Source organism: Hylaeus anthracinus, unplaced genomic scaffold (genome assembly GCF_026225885.1).
Source record: "Hylaeus anthracinus isolate JK02 unplaced genomic scaffold, UHH_iyHylAnth1.0_haploid 11982, whole genome shotgun sequence".
Classification (NCBI taxonomy): domain Eukaryota; kingdom Metazoa; phylum Arthropoda; class Insecta; order Hymenoptera; family Colletidae; genus Hylaeus; species Hylaeus anthracinus.
In genome coordinates, this window is record NW_026534330.1 from 4,187,012 (window position 1) to 4,211,053 (window position 24,042).

General features: G+C 44.6%; 1 protein-coding gene across 1 annotated transcript in view; it reads left to right on the forward strand.

The window, feature by feature from the left end:
• The first annotated feature begins 3,336 nt into the window (after positions 1–3,336).
• Positions 3,337–24,042, forward strand: part of LOC128886104 (neuroligin-4, Y-linked) — a 266,124-nt gene continuing 245,418 nt past the window's right edge. The window contains exon 1 of the mRNA XM_054140678.1: positions 3,337–5,963. Within this exon, the coding sequence (XP_053996653.1) occupies positions 5,576–5,963 (388 nt within the window). The 5' untranslated portion in view covers positions 3,337–5,575. The remainder of the gene's footprint in view (positions 5,964–24,042) is intronic.

Consider the following 24,042-nt stretch of genomic DNA (forward strand, 5'->3'; position numbering starts at 1 on the left):
TGGCTTACGCTTTATCAGAGCATCAATGAACGGGATAGGTCCACCACGCAGAGTCCGTGCTCAGGAGCGCTCAGATTCACCAACAGCCATCGCTACAATGTGTAAACAGTGTGCACTTTGGTCTCAGTTTCATTTTAATGCAGAATCAGAAAAGAAGGAGGTTCTCGAGCGGTATATTCAAAAATTTGTATTTTTTGTTTGTTTGATAAAGCATATGTTCCCAGTGAACACTCGTCGAATATCTCATTTGTTCAAGTGTTAATCCCTAGTAACCACAGGCTCTTCTAACTTTGGCCATCGCGTTTCTTTCAACTCCTCGTTCCAAATTTCGATGGCCTAAGGCAGAGTGTTTCGTCAGAGAGGGGTTGATTGAATTACGCACAGCTTTCGACGTGGCACAACACGCAGGCTCCACAGCGCCCTCGTGATTAAGAGTAGCGAGACTGACATTGGCCTTAGGACACGAGTTAATAGCATTGGCAAAGTTGGCGCACCGGAACGCCGCGTCTGGGACGACGTTCAATTTAATCATCTCATTGCAGGGGGTCCCTGTTGCTATGTGTGAAATATTAACTCCTTGCAGTCGACGACAGTCACATTTCAGAGAGCTAACAATTTAGATGACTGAAACCTTCTTCTACCATGTTTAGAGAGTCGTAAAAATAAAGTATCATACTACTACTTAAAAGTGTTCCACTTTAGAAACCTATGAAACAAAGACTGTCACTTTTAAGTCTCCCCTCGAGTGCAATGAGTTAGATGTACATTACATAGAAAACTTTCTCACAAGTAACGACTTCGATTAGGGGTTAACAATGCACGGTACACAGTCGCAGTATCGCTGTTTTAATTGGCGCAGGATCGAGGAGCCAGTCGCATGGGCAAGGACTACGCTTGACAGCTTTCGCGATAACACCTTCGAGCAACGAGGCGATAGAGCCTCTGAATTGCACCCACTCTCGTTTCGCGAGATAACAACGCCTAACGTTCCTGATACAGTCGGGGTAAGTTTCCCCTTCGTCCTTGCGACTATGTCCTTCTGAAGTAGCCTGATCCATGCGTGGGAGTAATTGAGGTAGACACTCTGGAATTGTTCTTTCATCTTTGGCGGTTGAGTCAACTAATCGAGGCTTAACCAAGAAAGGTGAGAGGTTTATCAAAGTGGACGAGGTTATTCTTTATTTTATATTAAGAATTCCATGGTCAATTTTTTTTTATTTATTTTGTTTAACATATCCAGCTCAGACCTATCCAAGAAGGAGAAGACTTTTGTGTCCTTTTCAAGGAGACACTTCCTCTATTTCAGATCCTTAAAGCTATCAATCTTCAAAGTAGAATCCTCCTTCTCTTAAATTCCACCGACTGACAAAACGAGTAATCCGATCCAGCTTGTTAAAAATTAATTAACAAAAGAGAGTAATCTGTTGTCCTAACGAACCTTTGTGAAATTGTAAAAGTAATCCACAGTTCAGGAGGGTGGCGACGGTTTGCTCGCTTGTTAACATCGACGTCATTAGGCTGGTGTGTTGCTCGCGGTCGGATCTAATTCGATGCTCGACGATAAAAAAAAAAAATACCGAAGGGCCCTCTGTTTTGAAAAGGAAGCTTAGCGAGCATCGAAGTTTGTTAACGAGGACAACTACGCGGTAAACTACGTGCACAAGGCTGAGTACATAGCGAAACTTTGCGAAGAAATCGACCGCGCTTGTAGTCATTCTTCCCTGAAATTCTCGTTATAAAGTTTACCCGTCGTACATACCTGATATTCCAATTTTCCTCCACGCATCGCGTGTTCTTTATTTTGTTCTCTGGCGCTCGTGATCATCTACGTAACAGTGTGATTGGGAACAATGAATAGGAGAACGAGGCCGTGTACACGTGCCCTGCTATCGTATCTCCTCGATAATGCAGAATGTTTTCGAGATCCGCGTCACGTTGTTTTGGAAAGACGAGAAACATCGCGGTATGGGCAAATAAAACACCGTTAGCGTTACGAGGACAGTTTAATTAAATTAATGTAGAAGTTCCCCGTATTTCGAGTAGTTGACTGGAATGAAACGGGTTAGCCGTGGAGAGTAAAAGCAATGGTAGAGATTAAATTCAATTGTAGAATAAAATGTAAATTTCCAGAGGTTAATACAAGCTTTGTACTGTGAAAAATGTTTAATGTGAAATAGTCTATTTCAGAATTCGAAAACGAAGCTATTACATGGGTGAAAACGTTATAGTTTAAAGCTCGCAATAAAAAGTGAAGATTTATGGCTCATTTTGTATACTACTCCACTGTTAAATCGAATTTTAAACTAAAAACCTTTCTTCACCGTCTGCCTTCTTTCAAACGTTTTCAATTCGTAGTACAATATTGTTTACCTAATAATTTCAATTATCAATAGACAGCATACAGAAGATATTTCGTGGATGCAATATTTAACAAGAGGGACGGTAAAATACCACCCTGTTTCAATGTACGTGACCGTACTTCAGTCACAACGTCCGTTCGAATGTTCCCTAGTGTAAACAGCAAATGATCATTGAAACTGTTACTTTTCTCGGTACGATATCACGTTGAATACGATACCTACGCGACGAACATTAGCCTCCATTATCATTTTGAAAGCAAAGTATCGCGATATTGTAATCACAAGCTTCAACACGTCACGCCCCTACCGCGGACAGCGAACCGAAATGGCTCAGGGCTTGTAGAATGCGATGAGACAATGTTTGCAAAATAATCAGCGAGAGCATACACGGGGTATCAGGTTCTGTTTGCAAACAGTTACATGGAACTAGTTATGTTAGTCCAGTTTAGTAGAAGGATCGTGGCAACGCAAGTATGGTTACAACTTTGAAACAAGATCAAATCGGACGTGGATTTGCACCGTCTTCTAACCCCTTTATTCTTTAGTGGATCTTTTATATTTTCTAACAGAGTTTAACAAGTTTTAGTTCACCAGGATACATAACGAGTTCGCTAAGTGATTTTATGGGGATTAAAATGATCACCGACATTTTCCAACGGCCGAAGAAAATCCAAAAGAAGGATTTTTCTACTCTCTTCCCAACACCTGCACGATCTAATAAGAGGTCCACGGTAATCTTCGCTCTAATCGTCCTAATTGTGGCGCGGTTTTCGTCCTGGGTGGCGCGCGACCAGCCAGACGGCCACCACGCGTCTCAGACACGAACCAGTTCCCTGCTATTGCCGATCGATCCCCTCTGCCGTATCGACTGCGTTCGTGGACTTACGCCCATGGCCCGTGAGGGGTGGGTGAGTGTTTGCGCGGGCATGCGCATCTCCTCGCGAGCCAAGTCGCTTGACGCCAGTCTGCCCGAGGTCGAACTGACGGCAACATCGGCTCCTCTGGTCCAGCGCGTTCCGCGGCCGCGACTCGTCTTCTAACTCACTCTTCGCCCGCGATACTCGCGATCTACGTGGATCCCGATTGCGTAATGCCGGGTCCACGTGACAGGGATCACAGGACGACCCGGGAGTGCAGTGCGTGAGACCGTCGAATAGTGCGCGGGTCCAGTGTCCGCGTGTGTCAACTTCTCGGCGAGTTGGCATCGGGAGGGCTGCGTGAGGACGCGTACGCGATCCTGCGTTGCAGGATCAATCGGTCCTCGAGGCGTTCAAAGGGGAGTTCGGGGATAAACCGAGACCGAGTGGTATCTGGATGCATCGGGTGGTTTGTTGAGGCCAGTTGGGGGTTGGAGGCAGAGGAAGTTTGGGGTAAAGGGACCTGGTGAGCTTAGAATTACAAGTGGAAGCGTCAGTTGAGACTAGGTATGGGTTGGAGGTAGGCAAGGGTCAGGAAATCGAGACTGAGTGCACCTGGATTGGTATCGAGAAACTTCGATCAGGTGTACAAGGCAAGTGGGATCTAGAAACAGAAACACAGGATCGAGTACACCTTATGAGGGAAACAGGACACCTATGAAAGAAATTATCACTCAAGATTCCAAGCTAATCGAGACCCAAGAACAGAGAGAAAGTTCAGTAAAACAGGATCAAGCACAATTTAGTGAACGCAATTGAGTCTTGAGATTCAGGAGCAGAGAGACAGTTCACTGACCCAGAAACGGAGGATAGCTTAAGCGACAGAAGGCCCGAGTGCGTCTGGATCAGTCGCAGGAAGCTTCAGCCGGCTCCCAAAGCCAGCTGTCACAAGTTTGCCAGAACTAGACCAACTCCTAGATTAGTGACAGAGTACGTCATTTCAAAGCTACTATCCAAGACCAACGAAAGGTCAGTTCGAAACCAAGTGCACTTGTGTTACGTCAAGATTAGTAACAGGACACATCTATCGCTACTAGAGTAAGATGCAACAAGAAGCCCTAAAGTATTTGTGAAAACCACTGCACCAATGCACCTCATCTGAAAGCATCAATCGTTTTCTAAATCCCTGATCCATTAACAGTTATACCTGACGAGAGTTAGTTCAGCAGAACAAGTCTTGGACGGTTTCCCATTCAGCTGAGAACAATGATCGCGACAGTGTGACAGTGATTCTAAAGTGATCGGAGTTGGTGTATTCGGATCGCGGTTCCTCGAAGTTGCCTCGGCTAGTTCACTTCTCCATGTCGAATCTGAGAACTCCTCCAGAAATCGACGAATGTGCTCGTAAGATCAGAAAGGGACGACTTGGGGAAACGCCTGTCCGTCCATAAGGAGTCTAGTTGGGGAGTAAAGCATCTCGTGGTTACCGTGGACGCGATTCAACACGGGATCCGGTGTTTTCATTCCTCAGGCTTCTTCGGGAAGCTGGCTCGTAAGGATGAAGCGGACCGTTAAACATCCCAGGGGTAGTTTTCTCCTGTCCGTCATCAGAGCTGGCGCGTTTTATCTTTACCGACACGTCAAGCATGCCATTAGAAATGAGATCGTCTTTCTGTAACTCGATCCACACACATCGAAGTCAATAATTCGAACCTCAACTTAGTCTCAGAAGGCAATTCAATAATGTTCCTTATAATCAGGAATCAAGGCTTGCTCCTCGAAGACTGACTCGAGGAGAATCTCTGGAACCAGAAGATTTTTTCCCCAAGAGTCCAATGTCCCATTTTCAGGATACATCCTGTCGAATGGAATAGAATCGGAAGCTCGAGGATATCGGAGTCTGCAGCGCCAAGTTCTCGACTATTTACCTTTCAGAACGCTGAGTCGAGGATGTCTACGGCCGCGTGTTGACTCCCGTCGAGAACCGTCAGCGCGTTTTCTGATCCAATATAGCTAGCCAAACATCGCGAAGGGGAGACTCGGCTCCCGGACTAACCTCGTAGGTCCCGTTAGTTCTTGAAACCAGATTCACGCAGTGATATCGAGGATCGAAAGATGACGTGAACCTTCGGAGCGAGTTTGGGATCGTTAGACCGCAAGAGAGTTGGGAGAGTCCTGACGCTGATCGTGGAGATCACTGATGCATCCTGGAGGCGCTCCTGGTCCTAGCGGTTACGAGGCGGGCACGATAGCTCACGTACCGGCCTCAGGGGGTGGCTAGGACCAAGGAATGAAAGGTTTCAGGAGGATCTACTGAGCACCAAGCGTGGGGACGGGGTTTGAAGGGCGCGAACTAAGATGACGTCGTCGATCCTTGCGCTGCTCGGTCTCGTACTGGCGTCAGCCAGCGCCGAGCTCAGCTCGAGGATCGTCAGGACAAAGTATGGAGAACTGTCGGGCATTATCGTGACCCTCGATCGCCACCTCGAGGGCGTCGAGGTGTTCCGCGGCGTCCCTTACGCGTCGCCGCCGACCGGCTCGTTGAGGTTCATGCCGCCTGTCAGCGGTGCTCTCTGGCACGGCGTCAAGGTGGCCGACAAGTTCGGGCCCGTATGCCCGCAGAAGCTCCCTGAGCTCAGCGACAAGATGCCTAGGGGCAGGGTCGAGTATCTCAGGCGGCTGCTGCCCTACTTGAGGAACCAGAGCGAGGATTGCCTGTATCTCAACATCTACGCTCCAGTTCAAGGTAGGAAACGATATTTTTTCTGGGGTTGACGTATCGGGATCTTGAAAGCTTGGGATTTTCAGAGCTTGACATTCTGAGAGCTTGGAGCCGTGAGTGCTTGGGATCCTCAGAGCTTGGGATCATGAGATCTTTGGATCTTGAGATCTTAAGGATTTTGAGAGCTTGAAATTCTGAGGGCTTAGGGTCTTGAGTGCTTGAGATCCTGAGAGCTTTGGATCCTGAGAGCTTGAGGCCTTGGGGTCATGAGAGCTTGTGATTTTGAGGGCTCGGAATCTTGGGAGTTTGGGATCCTGAGAGCTTTGAATCTTGAGATCTTGATGGTTTGAGATCCTGAGATCTCAATGCCTCAGAATTTCAATCAGCGATTCCCTTAGAAGTTGGCAGAGAGTTCACTAACCTGAAATCCAATGCGCTGCCACATAACGAGTGCACGGTACAAGTTTGTAAAGCATACCGGGCGTTCATAATTTATTTATTAATCGTCTCTACTCCCCGTAGATCTAAAACACAGTACGGGAAAGTCGAGGTACAATAGAACAGAAGGCGCACAGCGCAGCATAACGTGCGGAGCGAGTTGAGTGACTGTTTAGAAAGACGAATGAAACCCATAGTTCCGCTTGGGATAAAATTCCGAGATTTTACGTGCCCCTTTCAACGCCAGGCTCTTCAGGTGTATATGTGAAATTACATAGCGCAGTTAACGAGACGCCGATTCAGAATCTAAATGTCACAGAGATGAGAGCCTGGAGCGAGTGAATTAAAGTTCTGAAGCTATAAAAAGGCTGTCTACAGATTAATCCCAAACAAATTAGCCTCAATTATCCGACTGACTCGCCTAAAGTAGGTCCAAAGGTCGCGGACGAGTTCTCGTACCACCTCGTCTCTTTTCGCCTGCTTTTCGCGTTATCATTTCCAACGGCGTGGCCCTTTGTGCTGAATAGGCGCGCTGGGAGTCCTTTTCGAACGACAGAAATGTATGCCCAATTCTTCAACAGCTTTTCATCGATGCTCCGCCGCTGTCAAAGGAATCCACGGCGCATTGCCGCGCGCCTAGATGGTGACATGGATTAATTTCGATATAAAAAAAAGGGGAGGAAGATAAAAATAGGAAGGCTTTATTGCTCTCGCGCGCATTCTAGTGTCTGAACTGGTAAATAAATATGTCGGAGCAGCTCCAGTGAGCTAAACGGACATTATTATTGAAACAGACACGCCTGCGATCGAATGCTTTGTTTGCAACTCATGCTGCAGTATCCATGGGAAAAAAAGTTCTCGATGGAAGCTCCACTGCGGTACGATCCGCGGATTTTACTCGAACTGACTGTTCTTTTGGTCCGTACTCGTAATAATAACCCAGCAGCGAGCTATTGCCGTCAGCTGCAAACAAAGAATCCATGAAAACGGCCATTAATTTGGCGAATTGAATGGGAAATGTTATTTTATAGCCGGGTGTTCGCTTCTCATAAATCGCGTCGCGAGACTGGAATTCACCTGATCACCCCCTTTACCTCACCATTCTGGAGCAACCCACTGTTTTCACTATCATCGTGTAGATGTGTGTATGTGTGTGTTAGTTTATCTATATGACACGTGGACAGCACCTTTCGCGAAATGGAAATTATAGGTGGATTTGTTTGGCTGGGAAGCTGCGTAGGCTATAACAGAAAAAATTAATGTCGCAATAATTTAGAGGACAGGTGTTGATAATTTTAACTTGGAATATGTTTATTATTAGAAAAATAAAATAGTTGTTTATAATTGCACTGGTAGAATTAACAAAGGTACGGATTCACAAAATAAATATAATCTGGAATAAAATGAATATACTTTTTATGAGAACGAATGTGCGTTTGTTCCATTTGCAAAAGTATTGATTTCATTTTTATAACAACTGCACGTGTACGTGATATAAATTCAAAATATTCTTTCGTATGTTGAATGTATTTTTATTTAAAATTCAGGACTTAACCATTTTCTACCAACCACCAAAGAATTTTCTGTTCACGCTTTTCATACCGCAAATGTTCCATACATTGGTAACCACCCTGTGCTCGCAGTAAGGAATGATAAAGGTATTGAAAAGGTACGATTTAGGTGCCAGGAATGCATTAGGCAACTCACCTCCGATTTCTATCATTCGCGATTCTTGTACGCAATCCGCAACCGCGATACGTGTTTGCAGATTGCTTCGGAGTGGCCGAAAATCCATCCGTACGTACAGCGAACGTAACACGTACCGAGCATTTGTTTCGAAAGGATCCACCAGTCGGTTTCTATCTTCCTTGGCGCTCCTAGCCAGCTCCGCTTATCGCTTACCGACTCGAGAGTGAAAAACGACACAACCTCTCTCGAAGGGAAGAAGCTTCCTCTCGCAGCTGCTTCTCAGCGAGGAACTGCGCTGGCTGTCGGTTTACATTTCGAAGTCAACGTAACCAGCAGCGAAATTTCCACCATCTTATGTTTTGTCCTGCCACGTGACCAACTTGCTTCGTAATTAGCTTCGTAATAATTAGTGGTCAACGTTTCCCAAACTTGTTTAGTTATCGATCGTTTTTAAAGAACACATGCATGGCTTTAGAGCTGAGTAGATTTCGAAAGGGTAGTAGTGGCATGTTTCCGCATGAAAAATATCGATTTGGGAATATTTTCGTACCGACTAATACACAGAAGAGTCAAAAGTCAAAACTTGTATTAAAAAAGGGATGAGAATAAAATATTAATATTACTGTGTTTATTTATGAAGCATATTTACATTCATTTTGCACGTGCTTTTCGTATCAGCATGTGCAGTGGATGCACGAAAACCGTTGCTTATATGTAATTTATGCGCAGCTGCATTTTATTTTTCGAAAAAAAAAAAGGAAACAAAGTAACGATACATCTCCGCGAAAATGATAAGATCAGTTGAAATGATTGCACCTGCGCGTAATAAATCAACCTGAATTACGACCATCAAAAGATGGAGATTAATATTACGAATATTGTATAGTAATAAATTTTGAATTACCATAAATACTGTTTAAACACGAGGTACAATATTTAAAAAAAGAATTCTTTCATATAAATCTTCGAAAATTGTCGTCCAGTTATGTAACTCATATTATTTATTACTCGCGATTCTCACATGATACATCTGCCATACGCGATGGTAGACGTGGTTTAAAAAAGATTTACTCCCAGCAACGCTTCGACCGTGGACTCCAACGCTATTACTTCTCACTTGGAAGTTTCTAGATTCAATTGTCCGACTTTGGCGTTCCATTTCTACTCTCTGGTAAACGCAGGCTTTGGAAACGCTATACTTAATTTAAAGCAAGCATTTGTGTTAGAAAGTATTGGGAATTGGGCGCCTTAAACTTTTACTGCGTTGCTGTTACCTTGAGAGAGTTTCTGGGTTTGAGCGTCAGGCTTTGGTATTCCGGTTCTACTGAGAATCGCTAACTTTCTGAAAGGTTCCCTTAAATCCTACCAAACGCTTGCTCCTAATAATACCGAACCAACGGACTTGTAACTTTTTTAATTGTAAACGCTTGATAGAGCCTTTGGTAACCTGCATCTGACTATGACAGTCCGTTACCACTTTTGCAGGTGAACATAATCGATGTCAAGTGTTCACTTTACGAAATATCGTGAAACGTGGAATTGTCATGGTAACTTTACGAATTTGAGATTCGACAATGTTCCTCCATACCTGTGTCTGACACCATCTGTCCGTTTCTACTGCGAGCAGAAGCTCCCTTGAAACAATTTTATTAATACGACACAGGATGCCTGACGTTGACCCTTGATTCTACTTGGCACAGTCGCTAACACAGAAAACGGTTCGCTCAGAATCGTCACAGACTCTTGAAAAATACCGAGGAAAAATACAGACAAATTCAACTTTTTCAACCGTAGATACCTGATAGGGTTTCTCTTTTTATACGTCTAACAGCGGCACTCCGTTTCTACTTCTTGCTAGACGTAAAGCTTCAGAAAATGTGAACATAACCGGAGACAAACGTTTACTTCTCGAAATATCGCGGAAACGAGGATTTGTCACTGTCACTTTATGACTCCTGAGATTCGACGTTGTCCCTCGATGCCTGTGTCTGACTCGCACGGTCCGTTTCTACTGCAGACTCCTCTAACACGGTGACAGGGGGTCTGAGATTCCATAGATTCTCAAGTGAAAAATCAAGTCTATAAATAAACTAGACAATTTCATATTAAGCTCGTCCCTCTGACTAACAATAAAAGTGCGAATAAATTAAGGTATTTACTTACATTCGAATGTTCCATCGACTCGGAAATTTATCCAAGCAGTTCCTCACCTGACATGCTGCTAAACGTACGACTGCGAAATTAATACGAACAAGTAACTTGACATGAAACAGTGAAGTTTATTCAAAGAGTAATTAAACCTGCAACCGAGTAGCCAACGAAGACCTTTTAGTAAATTGTTTCTGTAAACTCGACTAATTATCTAGCGTTATCCACGTGAAACGTGGACAACAATACTGCGAAGTGCTCGGAGCGCGATGCGAAAAACGAGTTCTCTTTTTAGTTGAAAGCCAAACAGAGGAAAGAGCGAGGCTTACTAGCCGACCAAAGTCGGAGGTTCGTCTGCAGGCGCTCTGGGCGACGGGAACGGCAGAGCGCGATTAATGTACAAACAGAATTAATTAGGTGAGGCGAAGGTAAAGCGTAAAGGACGGCGAGAGAGGCGTCCCGCGTTTTTCTTCGTAGGGCGGCTTTAATGCGAGCCCCTTTAATCCGCCCACGGTAGGGGTTGCATACGAGAACGACGCGCGGATCGCGTATTCACGTAATTTCTCGATCGGGAGGGGGGTCAAAAAGAAATTGTATTTAAATGGACCATGCAAATCCGTGGGGTGCCTGCGGGTATTGGCGCATTACGTGCAGCCGGGAAACTTGTTATGTTAATTCCTGGCAACATTTTGCGTTGCACCGCGGCTTCCCGGATGCCCGCGAAGGATTCTCAATCGATCGATTTCCTGCACGTGGTGATTACCGAAGGGAAAGGTCCAGCGCTGGAACCGTTGTTTAAGAACTTTGCGTGAGAGATACTTTAATTATCGCATGTAGATTTCCATCCCAATTCGTGTTCTGATATCATTACAAAGAGTCAAAGGTAGGAAGTGAGTCGACGAAAGTGAGACAGGAAGTATCATGTCCGGGATTCCGCAATCGAAGTCGCGGAAGCTCCGTCTGAGGGTCTGATTTACAGGCACAATCATCCGAGCGCGCGACGGCTGATGAGTGGCGAGATTAAGGCGCGGCCAACCTCGTAAGGGTCCTCCCACACCGCGACTAATTATGAAATTTAATTAAACCGCCGCACGGCGCGTACATGTGCGGGTTTGAAGGTGAGCGAACCGACGCTGCCGTTTAACAGCGCACTAATTCAGCGTTCATTTATCCGGCGGAGAGGAGGCATGGAAGAGGGATCGTGTCGTCGTTTTAACCTCGCTTCGTCGAGCATTGCACTTTTCCCACGCTCCGTACCGTGTGCACGTATCGCGTGTTACGTGAGACCGACGGAAACAGTCCACTCGACCCGTTAGACACACTGGAGAAAAGCCTGGAGGGTGTTTAGTGTTACGCGCCGGGTTTCGAACGAATGATGGAAATAAACAGGAGTGGCCTTTCGAACAGAGGAACACTGGAGTTTAGAAATATCGGGAATCACTTGGAGAATGAGAAATTAAACCATTGATATTTTGCATTTTTATTTGAAGCTTAGATTAACCAAACAGAACTCAACAGAGCTTTAAATTTCAGGATTATCATTAACAAATAAACTAACCACCCCAGTGTACAATAACCAATTCTATAATCGAAGAGAGCTCAAATTTCAAGATGAGACGAGTCCCATTCCATCGTACCTCCATGCACCGATGAATTCACAATGGAAACGATCCATCTTGTCCTCCGTTTGGCACTGTTTCCGCGATATCGCGCCACGTTCGTCCATTTGCGCTTGCCAGGGACCTCTGTGGTATCCCAGGGATCACGATCGGATGGAATTCGTGGAATAACATCGAAACGACTACGACGCCGTCGAACGAAAACATGCGCGCAACGAGAGCAGAGGCAGGACTTTTCAATTTCGTGGAGGAACTCGTTTCCCAGAAATAACGTCGCTTCTTTTGACGATGGCGGGCAAAGTGTTGGGTTACGGCGGGGAATCCTGTTGCGCGCGAGTATATATCGGATCATCCGGATAATAGATTTGCGAGTGGTAAACTCGACTGAATTTTTTGCGCCTCGTTTTACAACCGCCGCGGAGAGCAAATTTAAAGAAAGCAGACCCATTTTGGTGCGCGTTTGTTTCTAACCTAATAATCTGTCAGGAGACTTCAGTGGTGAGGGAACGAAGCAATTAATTTGTAACAGGTTGTTGGCAGGTAGGACGAAGATATTTTTCATGACAGATGAGTATTCGTTCTAAGCTCAAAGATGGTGCAGGGTTTATGTCCCTCAATTTATCCTGAAAATTATTCTTGAAGATATCACTTCAAGTGATTAACCAAAGCCAGCTTGAAATTTATATTACAGCAACGTTCTTTAATTTAAGTAGAACAGGAACGTTGTTAATCAGACCTGTCTCCACTGCATCCAACATAACGAATCCCAATAAAATTCAGAGTTTACGTAGATCCAATATTCTATTTTTCCGCTGTAGAATCACAGTTTTCCTCGCAATATCCGTTCCATTCTGTAAATTTACAGCAAAAGGGCACTCGAGAGAGAAGGTCCAATATCCACGTTACTTTGTACTCTTCGTTGGCGAACGGATAATTCCTCCATACCTGGGAACATTTTTATACACAGCACAAATCGTGTTGAGTCCAGAGTGGAATGAATTCAAATATTCCCCATCCTCGGGCGAGAAGAGAGATATATAACTCGACTGGGCCTCACAGCGCGAATGTAAATTCTATTAATCGTTTCGAGAAAGTAGAGATAGCCGTCCGTTTAGAAAAAAGCCGTGTTTACGAAGAATAATACGTTTCACAATCCAAGAGGGGATCGATAATCAATTTCCTGGGCAGCAGTCGTAAAGCAAATGTAGCAGTGCACCGTTTATTAAAACACGATAAATTTCATTTTGTCCGCGTCTTACTTGTGTTTCTCGCGCAAAGTTTCGCGCGGAGGAGTCTCGCGGGGACAGGAAGAGCAACGAGACCCTCTGTAACGACGACTGCAATGTGAACAATACAGGGACGCTCGTAAATCGATAGAGTCGAAGGAATGGTCGTACACGTGACCCCTGGAACAATTGAAAAAACATGTATTAAACATGGCAAAAAGATGATTTACCGATGCCAGCGAAGCGGGAACGACCCGTTGGTACCTCCAACCCCTCTATTCCACGTTTGCTATTATACTCTATCTGGATATCGAATAGCGAACGAGTTGTGGGTTGGGTGTCTCTCGAAATATCGAGTGACACCCGACCATTGAAACGTTAACCTTAACGCCCCACCAGACCGCCGTTTTCATTTTCATGGCTTCTAGGAGGGATACCATTGGGGGATGCATACTGGAAACCGTAAAATATTGGGGCTCCTTGGAATCTTGGTCATCCAATACTTTGTCGACAGCGACTGCTTGCCATTACAATAATATAATGTTACTCTCCGCATACAAACAAGAGGTGAATCAAACTCCATTCAATTTAATTTGGTATAACGTATTTTACTTAAATTTATTGTAATTAATTTTTGTGTTGATTCTGTTTATTTGAAAGCAGTTAATATTAGTTTACGTTCGTGCAATTTAATTTTATCTCACATTATTTCATTTCGCTTATTTAATGGAATACAATCGGTCCCATAAATATTCGTACCCTCTATATCTATTGAAGAAATTTGTTGAAATTAAATGGTAGGTTTGATATTTCCAAGTGTATGTCTGTATAAATATGTTGATGTATGTATAAATATAATTCATTTGGTAATATCAAAGTTATAATTTAATTTCGTCAAAATTCTTCAATAGACATAGAAGGTATGAATATTTATGATATCGACTGCGTATACTTTTATAGAGATAATATTTGTTTGGAAGAAAGCCAACAGAATTGTTTAACAATGTCTGGAGAAATTAAAGATCGAAATTAGAATGATCGTAAGGGACAGGAGAAGAAGGTTCCGTGATCGAAATTGGCCCTTAGAACAATCGATTCAGGCGACGCACGGGAGACGATATCCTTCGCGAAAGAAATCACCGATCATGCGGACAACGACAGACGCGCGAGGAATGAATTCTAAGGTATTGTAGAGGCCCGAGTGAATTTCAGTCGAGAAGCTTCTCTTACCAAGCAAGACTCTCCACGGTCCAATCATGCGGCGCGAGCTGATGGAGCTGTCAGCTGCAGAATCGGAGGCGAATGGCCCGTAATGGATTCCTCTGTAAAAGCGGCCGTGGCTAAAAGCGTGAAAGGAGTATCGGACAGATAAATATTTAAATTAGCCAAACACCTATACCGAGGAGCCATCGAGTGAGTAGTGTATTTTTCGCGGGTCGTTTTCAATGTCCAAAATCGACAGTCACCCTCGATCGATGTGGATGATAAAACAACGTTACTTCTTGGAAAGATTCTCGCTGATTTGATAGGGCAGCGTGTAAAGAAGAAATTTATAGAAACTATCATTTCAAGAAATTTAATGTAGTGAATTAATATTTCCCTTATTTTTATATTCTTTTATGGTGCTTCATACATAGGAAAAATTTATTCCAAACCTGACCTAGTAAAGGTTTTAAATCAAGCAACGCTTAAATTTAAGTGGAACTGAAGTTATCAATGAACGAAGGTAGACCACAGATCACTGCAGTACAACAGTTAGAAAGGAAGCACAGAAGTTCAAGTGGCAGGAATCAGGATTGATCGTATAGAATATGCAAAACACGCGAAGCTCCTGGGGGCGACTAATCGCGTTTAATAGTCGGGATTGGGAAGCCGTGCGCTTTGAAGGGACAAGTTCGATGGAGCCGTGAGCCCTGGACGTGTAAGCTGACTTCCAAAGCACTTTGAGACGGTAGCGAGTGAAAGACAACAATGGCGCTGTCGGGGTATACCTTAATCTGTCGATAATTTCACGTCGCACTCAATATCGACGGCTAACGAAGTTTGTCTAGCAACGACACGTGCACACCCCGCTCGGGGATTTACGGGCCGATGAAGAGTCCTCGAGCCACATTATTCCTCCGAGCTTTTTGCAACCCGTCTGATTAATGATCGACCGAATTCTTGGCCGAGAGGCTTCCTTATGCAACGAGGGAGAAACATTGACGCGACGGCGGTGGTCGAGGGCCCTTCATGTCGCGCGAAACGTCGATTCGAAGGCTACCCAACCCCTGCAAAAGAAATTTTATTCTTCGATAATTCGCGTTGCTACTTGGTGATAATTTATTGGCTGGCGGGGTTGCTCCAACCATATGGTTAATATTTATTAAATGATTTTAGTGAGTATCGATAGAAAACTATTATCATGGTTATCTACTGCTTGGCCCAAATTATAAATTGAAAATAATTATATCGCGGTACAAAAAGGTTTCCTATTGTCCAAATCTTGCTCGAATAGTAAGCTGAACGTGAAAAAGGCTTTGTTATCATCTCCTATAAGCGCTATGCGAGTCAGTCAAGAAATAATAAGCGCAACTCGAAACGCGTCGTCGGGAATTGATCGCGAGTTGTCGACGATTTGTCACGGAGCGAAGGATTAAGCGATTCTCGCCCGGATCGCTCTTGTTGCGCGGTTCGAGAACTGGTTTCTCTACGATTCGATCCTAAGGCTGCGTTTTCCGCGACTGGGATTCGCCGGGTTATTTAATTAAAGCTCGCTAAGCGAACCGGTTGCAGCCAGAAGGACGAGTGATAAATTATTCGCGATAACGACGCGGGGCCTAGAATTCCGTCTCGCGCGAGAAGATCGTCGCGTGCGAGATTCCGCGGGCGGTGAACGAGAAAAAGGGAATTCCACGGGGAACTGTGATTCAGGGTCTTCTTGTTCCAGGCGTTCCCAGTGTTGCTGTCGCGGTTTAGGAGGTGCATTCTTGTTTTCCTTTCGAGTTAACCGTGTCAGAGCTTATTTGGAAAGAATTGGTTTCTTTTCTAAGAGGTACTTGATCCTTAAACAGCTTCAGTGATGAGTGTTGTTGTTGAGGTTGCAGATTTTTTAATTAAGAGAATTGTAAATTTTTTCATTAATCAAGGCACATCTGACAGGATATGTTTTGTTATAAAAAATCAAAATAAAATAGTATTTCTAAAAGAGCGTTGAACTCCATCACCACATCCAGCGACAGTGTGTGTTTTAATTGGCAAACCAATCAATAGCTTCTGCTATTCTCTGTATACGTATACAGAGCATATTCTTCCAACTTTTCTCGATACTTTTCACACTCGATACATGAATATTTGCGGCCACTATTTCAACGCCACGGAAGCTTTGTAGTACATCCTTTTCACGGCTCACCTTTGCCGAACAGAGCATGAATATTTCCTGGTACAATCGCGACGCATCGAATGTCTGCCTCTCCCCCGCCAGATCGCGGTATTCCAGTTATTCCCTGGAATTAATACCGCATAGTAATTTACGGCCGGTATCCTTCGCGCAGAAACTATACATTCTCAAGTTCTTGCGGGATTGCTTTGCCCCTCGATCTCCATTACTAATACCAGTTAATTTCCGCTATTAACCACGGACGAACGAACATCGCTCCTACCAACTTTTCTCACGTTACAAACATTCCATTTTTTCTTTTTAAAAGGACATTTTCCCCGTGGTTATTTCATTCCTACTCTTTAAAACACCCCGGTCAACCAACACAGAGACAACCTGTCAACGAATACTTCAGTTCTCCCAGTCCTCGCGCGATCAATTCCCCGAAGGGCCGTGGAACCGGTGGACGAGCGAAACCCGAAAGCGTCGCCGCTAAAAACCGCGTTAATCGAGGACGGCCGCAGCGCGTGATCCTCGCCTCACCACTAGGAAACGTAGCCCGTTGCTTTCGCGAGTTTCCCAGTGGCGGCGGAGGGGCGGGCGGGGTTGCAGGGCTTTAACGGTCCAGCAATTATTTTCACCGCGGCCGCGGCGAGCCCGGGCCTCGTATAAAACGTCACCTCCAGCGCTGGGGAAGGATCAGGCACCGAAACAGAGCAAAGACGAAAGAGAACGCACGAGGGAACGAGTGTAGGGAGGGGTCGGGGGCTCGAGGGGGTGAGAAAGGCGGCCCGTGGCACGGCAAAGAACTTCTCCTCGCTCTTTTTCCACCCGCTTCCTGCCTTGTCCCGCGGCATTTTCATTCGCTGGTCCACTGGCCGTGGAAAGTCTTTTTTAATGACTGTTCCCCGGTCCGAGCGAGGACAGAGGCGGAGGGACGGGAGGGAACAGGCTATAAGACTTGTTCGCTTAAAACGAGTGGGGACCATTAGGGAGGAATATAATCTTTTTTACGCGGTCTCTGTCCCTGCCTCCCTATTCCGTGGTCCACGACTTATGCCCTCTTTCTCCTGCTCTCTTTCTTCCTCCAGCTTTTCTTTCTTCTTCCCGTTCATTCTCCTCTTCTATTCCTCTGTCTGTATTCCCTTCCGTTCGCTCGCAGACGGCCGTAATTCAAAAAGTTTTGTCGGATTAAAAATGTGACCGGACCACGGAGATGGAGGAGGTCGTTCGCATTCGCTTTCCTCCACCTCCTCCACCTTCCCCTGCCACAACCCTGGACGTCTTTGTCTCTTGGTTCTTCTGGCCGTCTTTTGTACAGCGCCTCCTATGCGAGACCCTTCGTCAGCTGCTTTAGCGACACTCCGTTCACGGTGAATTTTTTCGCGACGGTCAGCTCTATTTGCGCGGACGAACGGATTCGGACGAGGAACGGGGAGCGTGCTCTTTAGGAAAATAATAAAAAAAGTTTAATTGGGAACCGAGAAAGCTAACCTCGGCCCCTGGCGCGGGTATCCAATTGAAGCCCCGAGCATTTTTCGGGTCATCGAGGACTCCATCGGGAGTCGAGGGGATGAGAAATTTCGCGATGAACTGGAACTGACTCTTGAGGGTAATCGCGAGGTCTCGACCTGCGGATCGCTGGGGTTGTTTCTTTTAATCATTTGAGGATTGCTTCGGTGCTTCCAATCGACGTGTGCTTGATGGAATTAAAATTTCAACCGGCACTACATAGTTAAAGCCTCAACTCTAGTGCTTCATCGGGGGCAACTTAGAGACACCTTAAGGCAGTGCTTAACCATGTGCTTATAGAAATAATAGAGCGTTCCCCAAGTTGCTGTGAAATTTCAAGAACCGCCGATTCTCGCGGCAACCGCAGCGCGAGCCCTGTGATCACCGACGTCGCGAAATTACAGCAGGTTGGCGTCATCGAACGACAAACGAGGGAAGCGTAGGGACAAGAGTAGTTCGAAATGATAACAAAGGACATAACGATGCAATAATTTCCAGTACGCGCGAGGGCGTAGCCGTACTCCTCGGTTAAGGGCTGCGGCGTGATTCAACAATAGCTCGGTTACCGCCTGGGCTGACGCTCTTTTCCCGTTAATCCCGCAAAACGTGCCGTCGCTTAAAAGAAAGCCAATGAAAACCCCGTTCCACAACCCCGTTGCTTCCCCTTTGATGAAATAACAATGACTATTATCGGTTCTTATTACCCCGTTCTCGTTTGGTTTCTTGAGACGGCCTTGGATGGTCACCCATGATCGATACGTCGGATTCGATCGGGGTCGAGTGGCAATTTTACCTCGAGAGAGCTCTGATAGGCTTTCTTCCATTGTCGACGAGGTAATTGCTGTTCGAGAACGTACAGGAATTATAGAATGTTAAATATGTACTTGTTTGGTTTCGCCTGAAGCAGATTTATACGAGGAGACTTGGTGAATTGTTCCGAAACTTTTCTAAAATAGGATGGTTATAATGATCCCTTCAAATTGTAGTTTCATTCACTATTAAGCTGCAAAATCTTGCACTAACTCTGCATACTCACAGTGACTAAAATGAACAAGTAATGATTCACTTCGTATTAAAAACGAATTTACCACTGTCTTCCTACGAAATGGAAATCCTGAATAAATAGTATAATTGCTTTTCACCCTCGTGTAATCTCGTTCTCCGTCAAAATAAATATAGACCCTTGGTCTCGTACAAGCAAACTTTTATTTACATTTTACGTTTGAGTGATCTCCCAAAGCTAAATTGCTCTACGAACAAGAATCCATCGATCAAAAAGGAAGCTTGCTGTAGTCACCACGGAGATTAAAATTAATGGTTTGGAAAACTAATGGCTTTCTTTCGTTCTTATTGGAACATCGCTGTTGCGAGGGCAGCGATTATTTTTCCAACCATTAATTACCAACAAGGGTACACTTATTTGAAATTAATGCGGATTTCATGCGTTTCTAACATTAATGCACTCATCAACGTATAAACACATACGCAAGAAAGCGTGGAAAATTTATTTCATTAATGAATAATATTCTGTGTACGATTAGCATATTCTTCTCGTACAAAAATGTAAAAAATAACCAAGTGTACGTGACCAAGGAAACGTTTCCATGAATAAAAATAAAATTAAATATGCGTTCTCGAATCGAAAATTTTATCTTTCCTTGACTTTTCGATGAAGTGAAGGTGAAAAGGGACTGCTACCACGCGAACAGCTCGAGGAGCAGCAAGAATCGTGGAAAGCAAGAAATTCCAAGGTCCTTCAAAAATTCACAGCGGTGGACCGCAAAGGAGATCAAACGTCCGCCGATTAATGTTGCATGGGACCGTTAGGGGATGAGAACACAAGGCGACGAGGTGGTGGACGGTCCAGTCGCGGCCTCGCTCGACTTCTTGTTTAATGTCTCCTCTCATGAGACCGCCACAGCATCCACCGCACTCGGAGTTGCCCTTTATTTCACGAATTCTCCAACGGATCACCTTCCCACGGTAAATTCTTTGGGCGCCTTCTCCATTCTCTGTTCACCTGTTCCTACTCCCACTTATTTCGTAAGCAAATGGTTCAATTTAAAAAAAAAATTCCTGTCTGATAAAGCGTGAAATGAATGAAACATAATTGATAAATGTCAGTAGACATCCTGTGCACTAACCACCACGACTATTTCTTCTTTAGTTTCATTTGGAATCCTCATTCCATCAAGGATTGTTCATCATATAATGACACGACGTTTAAGGACCCGCCAGGAGCGGTGGCTGCGCAACTCCACGCGAACGAATACCGTAGTTCCATTAGAATATTTAGCCTAAATTATTGGAGCAAACCCCATGGGCGGGTGTCGTATGTTTGATGTTCAACGAAGCGCACAACGATGATCGTCCCAGGAAGCCTGAATGTATCCCAGGGATGTCGGGAGCGCCGCTACAACTCTCGCAAGGAAACTTTGCAAAAAGCTATTTTGCTTTAAACACAATGGCGGAACTGAACGAAGCTCTAACGTTAAGTAGCTGCTGGGGCTTTCGTAACTAGCTCACGGGTGACGCCATGGTCTGTTCGAATTGTTTCTCTCTGAGTTTTGCTTCTGTTCTGCCCCATTGGCTGTTTCTCGTCCGTTGTCTGTTGTTCTAACACGAGAGGAGGAACCGTATATTTTTCTGCCAATTAAATAGAGCCACTGGTACAGTTATTCCGGTACGAGCCTTTTGAAAATTCTCAGAAATTTTAGAGGAGCCTTTATGCCTCTTTTCTGAATGTCAACTTCAGTCGTTTATTATTCTCTATTATTCTTCTATGTATTCATCGAGAATAACAATGTTCGATGATGAAAGATTATTCGTTGAGTATTCTCTTCGGGAGGCTTGGAATTATTTCAGTAGGTTAGAAATAATTGTCAATTAAAAAAAATTCATAATATATTTATGCTCCGAGAAAAATGAAATGCAAAGAATGCAGTTTGCTGAATTTTCGTGCGACAGGCACAGTTGGAAAGTATTCCGTCTTTCCTTTCATCGACTTTTCTCCTTTCGCCTGCACAGGGCCGCCCAGGGCGCTGATTTCCACTTAATCCATTGATAGAGATTCCATCTCTATACTTTGAAAGACGATTAGAGAGTCTGAGCTCCCACTTCCACGGCGCCTCGGGCAGATTCAGTAGCTCCAAGTCCTGTCTTTGTTGCTGTTCCCTTGGTCTTAACTGTCTCGCGTCTCGAGGAGCATCGATTTAAATAATCGCACTTTTCCATCGATGAAACCGCGAGCTGAATCCTCTTTGTGAAACTGGTGGAGAATTCGTGATGGTTTTGGGCGTTGAAACATTAATATCGAAACGGAATTATCGCGACTGCTGTTTGAAATGGAGCAACTTTTCAAACTTGTTTTTGGAAGAGATACATAATTCAAGGAGAAAATGAACATATTCGAGTATTTATTAAATTCGTGACTGCTCCACATAATTAATTTGATAGTTCCATAACCTCCAGTCAGTTCCATAAATATTAATACCCTTTATGTCCATTGAAGAAATTTGTATAAATTAACCGACCGTAAGTAAACTGATCGTTTCACTTCGACTCAGTTTATGGAGAAGTCAACGACACAATGCCTCCCGCACATTGACATCGCGCACCCTCGAAGCGCCTCAGCGTACCACGACAGAAGCCAAGCAGAAGAAGGGACAGCATCAACACGACCACGTTTCCCGACAGGTTGACACGAATTTCCGCGCACGGTGCGTACAACTGAAAACGCAACAGAGAGCTCGCACGATGAACAACTCTCTGTCCCGGACGGTCGGCACGCAACCGCGATTTCTGTCCCAGTTTCCACGCTGCCAGCTAGCCCGCGGCTCTTTTTTCACCCCCTCCTCGGGGAGCTTTATCCGAGGAGCAATTATTCAGCGACAAACGCGTAATTGAATAAATTTCTGCTCCCAGGGCGGAGAGACGCTGCATTCAGCCAGGATACAAGGGACAATAAACGGTCGTTAATTCCCCCCGTAAATCGAATCCTCCATTCAGAAGGGAGAACGGGGTTGCACAATGGAAAAACAAACGCAGGAATTACAAAGTACTGGAGTCTGACCCTGTGATACATCATAGCGTTTTGCTGGAGGGTGCCAGAGTTTTGCGAATTAACGCTTAAAGAAAAAAATAAACAACAGACTGAATAACTAGTTAATCGTTAATTCATTATTAGAAATTAATTTTGCTATCCTATCGTTGCGTGTGCTTCTAGGTTCACCCTTCGTCGAATCTCCAGCGGGGATTTTTCGAGCTCCGGGTAAAAAACTGTTGGCGCGAGGAGCAGAGCAGGGAAGTGGCGCATTATACACAATAAAGGAGAAACAAGAGAGTAACGTCAGACACACTTAAGCGTCGGAACTTTTTGCCAGGGACTCGGCCCATCCTTCTTCCTGCTGGCGGGCAGAGACGAGAAGAATTAAAGGGCAAGGAGGCGGGGTGAATCTAGAGAGAGGATTTAAAACGTAGCCCGTGAAACGACCACGATGACTATGATTATCGCTGGACGGGGCCGGACTCGAAATAATTTCTGCCCGGTCGAGAAAATTATTCCGAGTATCTTTCATTTGGAAATGGAAATCTTCCACTCGCCTCTCGTTCCGCTGCGCCGTCTGTTATCGATAGTCCAGGACTAACAGCCGTGGCCAAGCGTGTTTGGAAATCGAGTCAACGTTTCAGAGGATTTCTAGGGGATATTATCTTTATAAATTTTGATTTCTCTTTTTAAATCTGTAAATTTTCTGCAGTGATAACAAAGTCACCACAGGAACTTACCCTTGAATTTTTTAATTTAATGTCGCCCTTTAAATTTTAAGATTTTTAACGAAACTTCTTTGTATCGAAGGGAGGAAGTAATGTCCTCTGTATCCGGATGTTGGCAGGGAGGGTTAAAAATCACTGGTTTATCGGGCGTATTATCCGTCTTGGCGCGAGTTAGCGCGCCAGCAGGCGAGGATCCACGCTGGCTAAGTGTTTCAACGAGCAAAGTTTCGGACCGTTCGCCGCGAAGTAGCTTTTGTTCGTCATCGTGGCCGAATCGATAATCTATAAACGGTCGGCCAACCGTCGCGGATCCTCGACGCTGGCCGCTTTCCGCGACATCGTCGTTTGTCGTGACGGAGATCGGACGGCAATGATCGATTACCGTGCGCAAACTGCCCCAAATGACATTGAAACTCGAAACTGACTGTTCACTCAGCGGTTAATTTCCTAAAAACTCTGGACATCTAAAAAACAACGCGAATAGAACAATAATGCAATGCAAGTTGCATGAAAGAAACGTTTATATTTAATAAATGTTATGACACAGGGGATTTCCAAGGCAAGTCCTTCATTTATATTTTGAGTATAGTATTTATAACATGTACTATTAATGACTTCATCTACGTTATTTATTTTGTTACATTTGAAAATCTAAAGCAGTATTAATTGTCACATATTTCTGTTTGCGTAAGAGCAACGCGAGATTTTAAATGAGATTGAAGTCAATGGCGAGGGAAACATTGTTACGAGGAAGCTTATAGCTCCCGGATGGTGTACGTTATCCTGACCCCGTCGTTGTGCCACGAAATGCTTATCGCGTCCTGTAAATGCAGTCCTAAAGCGAGCTTAAGAGCTCGTACAGACAGTTCGTTAATGTTTAATAATGGCTGGTGGTGTGAATATAATTCTGGGTTGTAAAGTCGATACAGCGGGGTGAAGAACGATAACGCAGGGTAATTAACTCTGTCGGACCTGATAATGTTATTCTTCCACAAAGAGAATAATTGCAGTCGTTCCCGAGACAGGAATAAGAAAGGATAAGGCAATATCCTTAAGAAATTGTATTATTTTTAAGAAAATTTCGTTTAAAGGAAATATCGATGATATTTATCATGCTTTTAGTATCAATCTTTCGGATGTTAAATCATGAAAGAAATAACCATAGATACAGTTGTAGGAGAAAGGAGCGCAAGTGAAATAGGACGATCAGTGGTCAGACACTCTCCACGCGTAATGGAGTAGCATCCAATAAAATTTTTAAATATTTTCCTGCTCTCTCTCTCTCTCTCTCTCTCTCTCTCTCTCTCTCTCTCTCTCTCTCTCTCTCTCTCTCTCTCTCT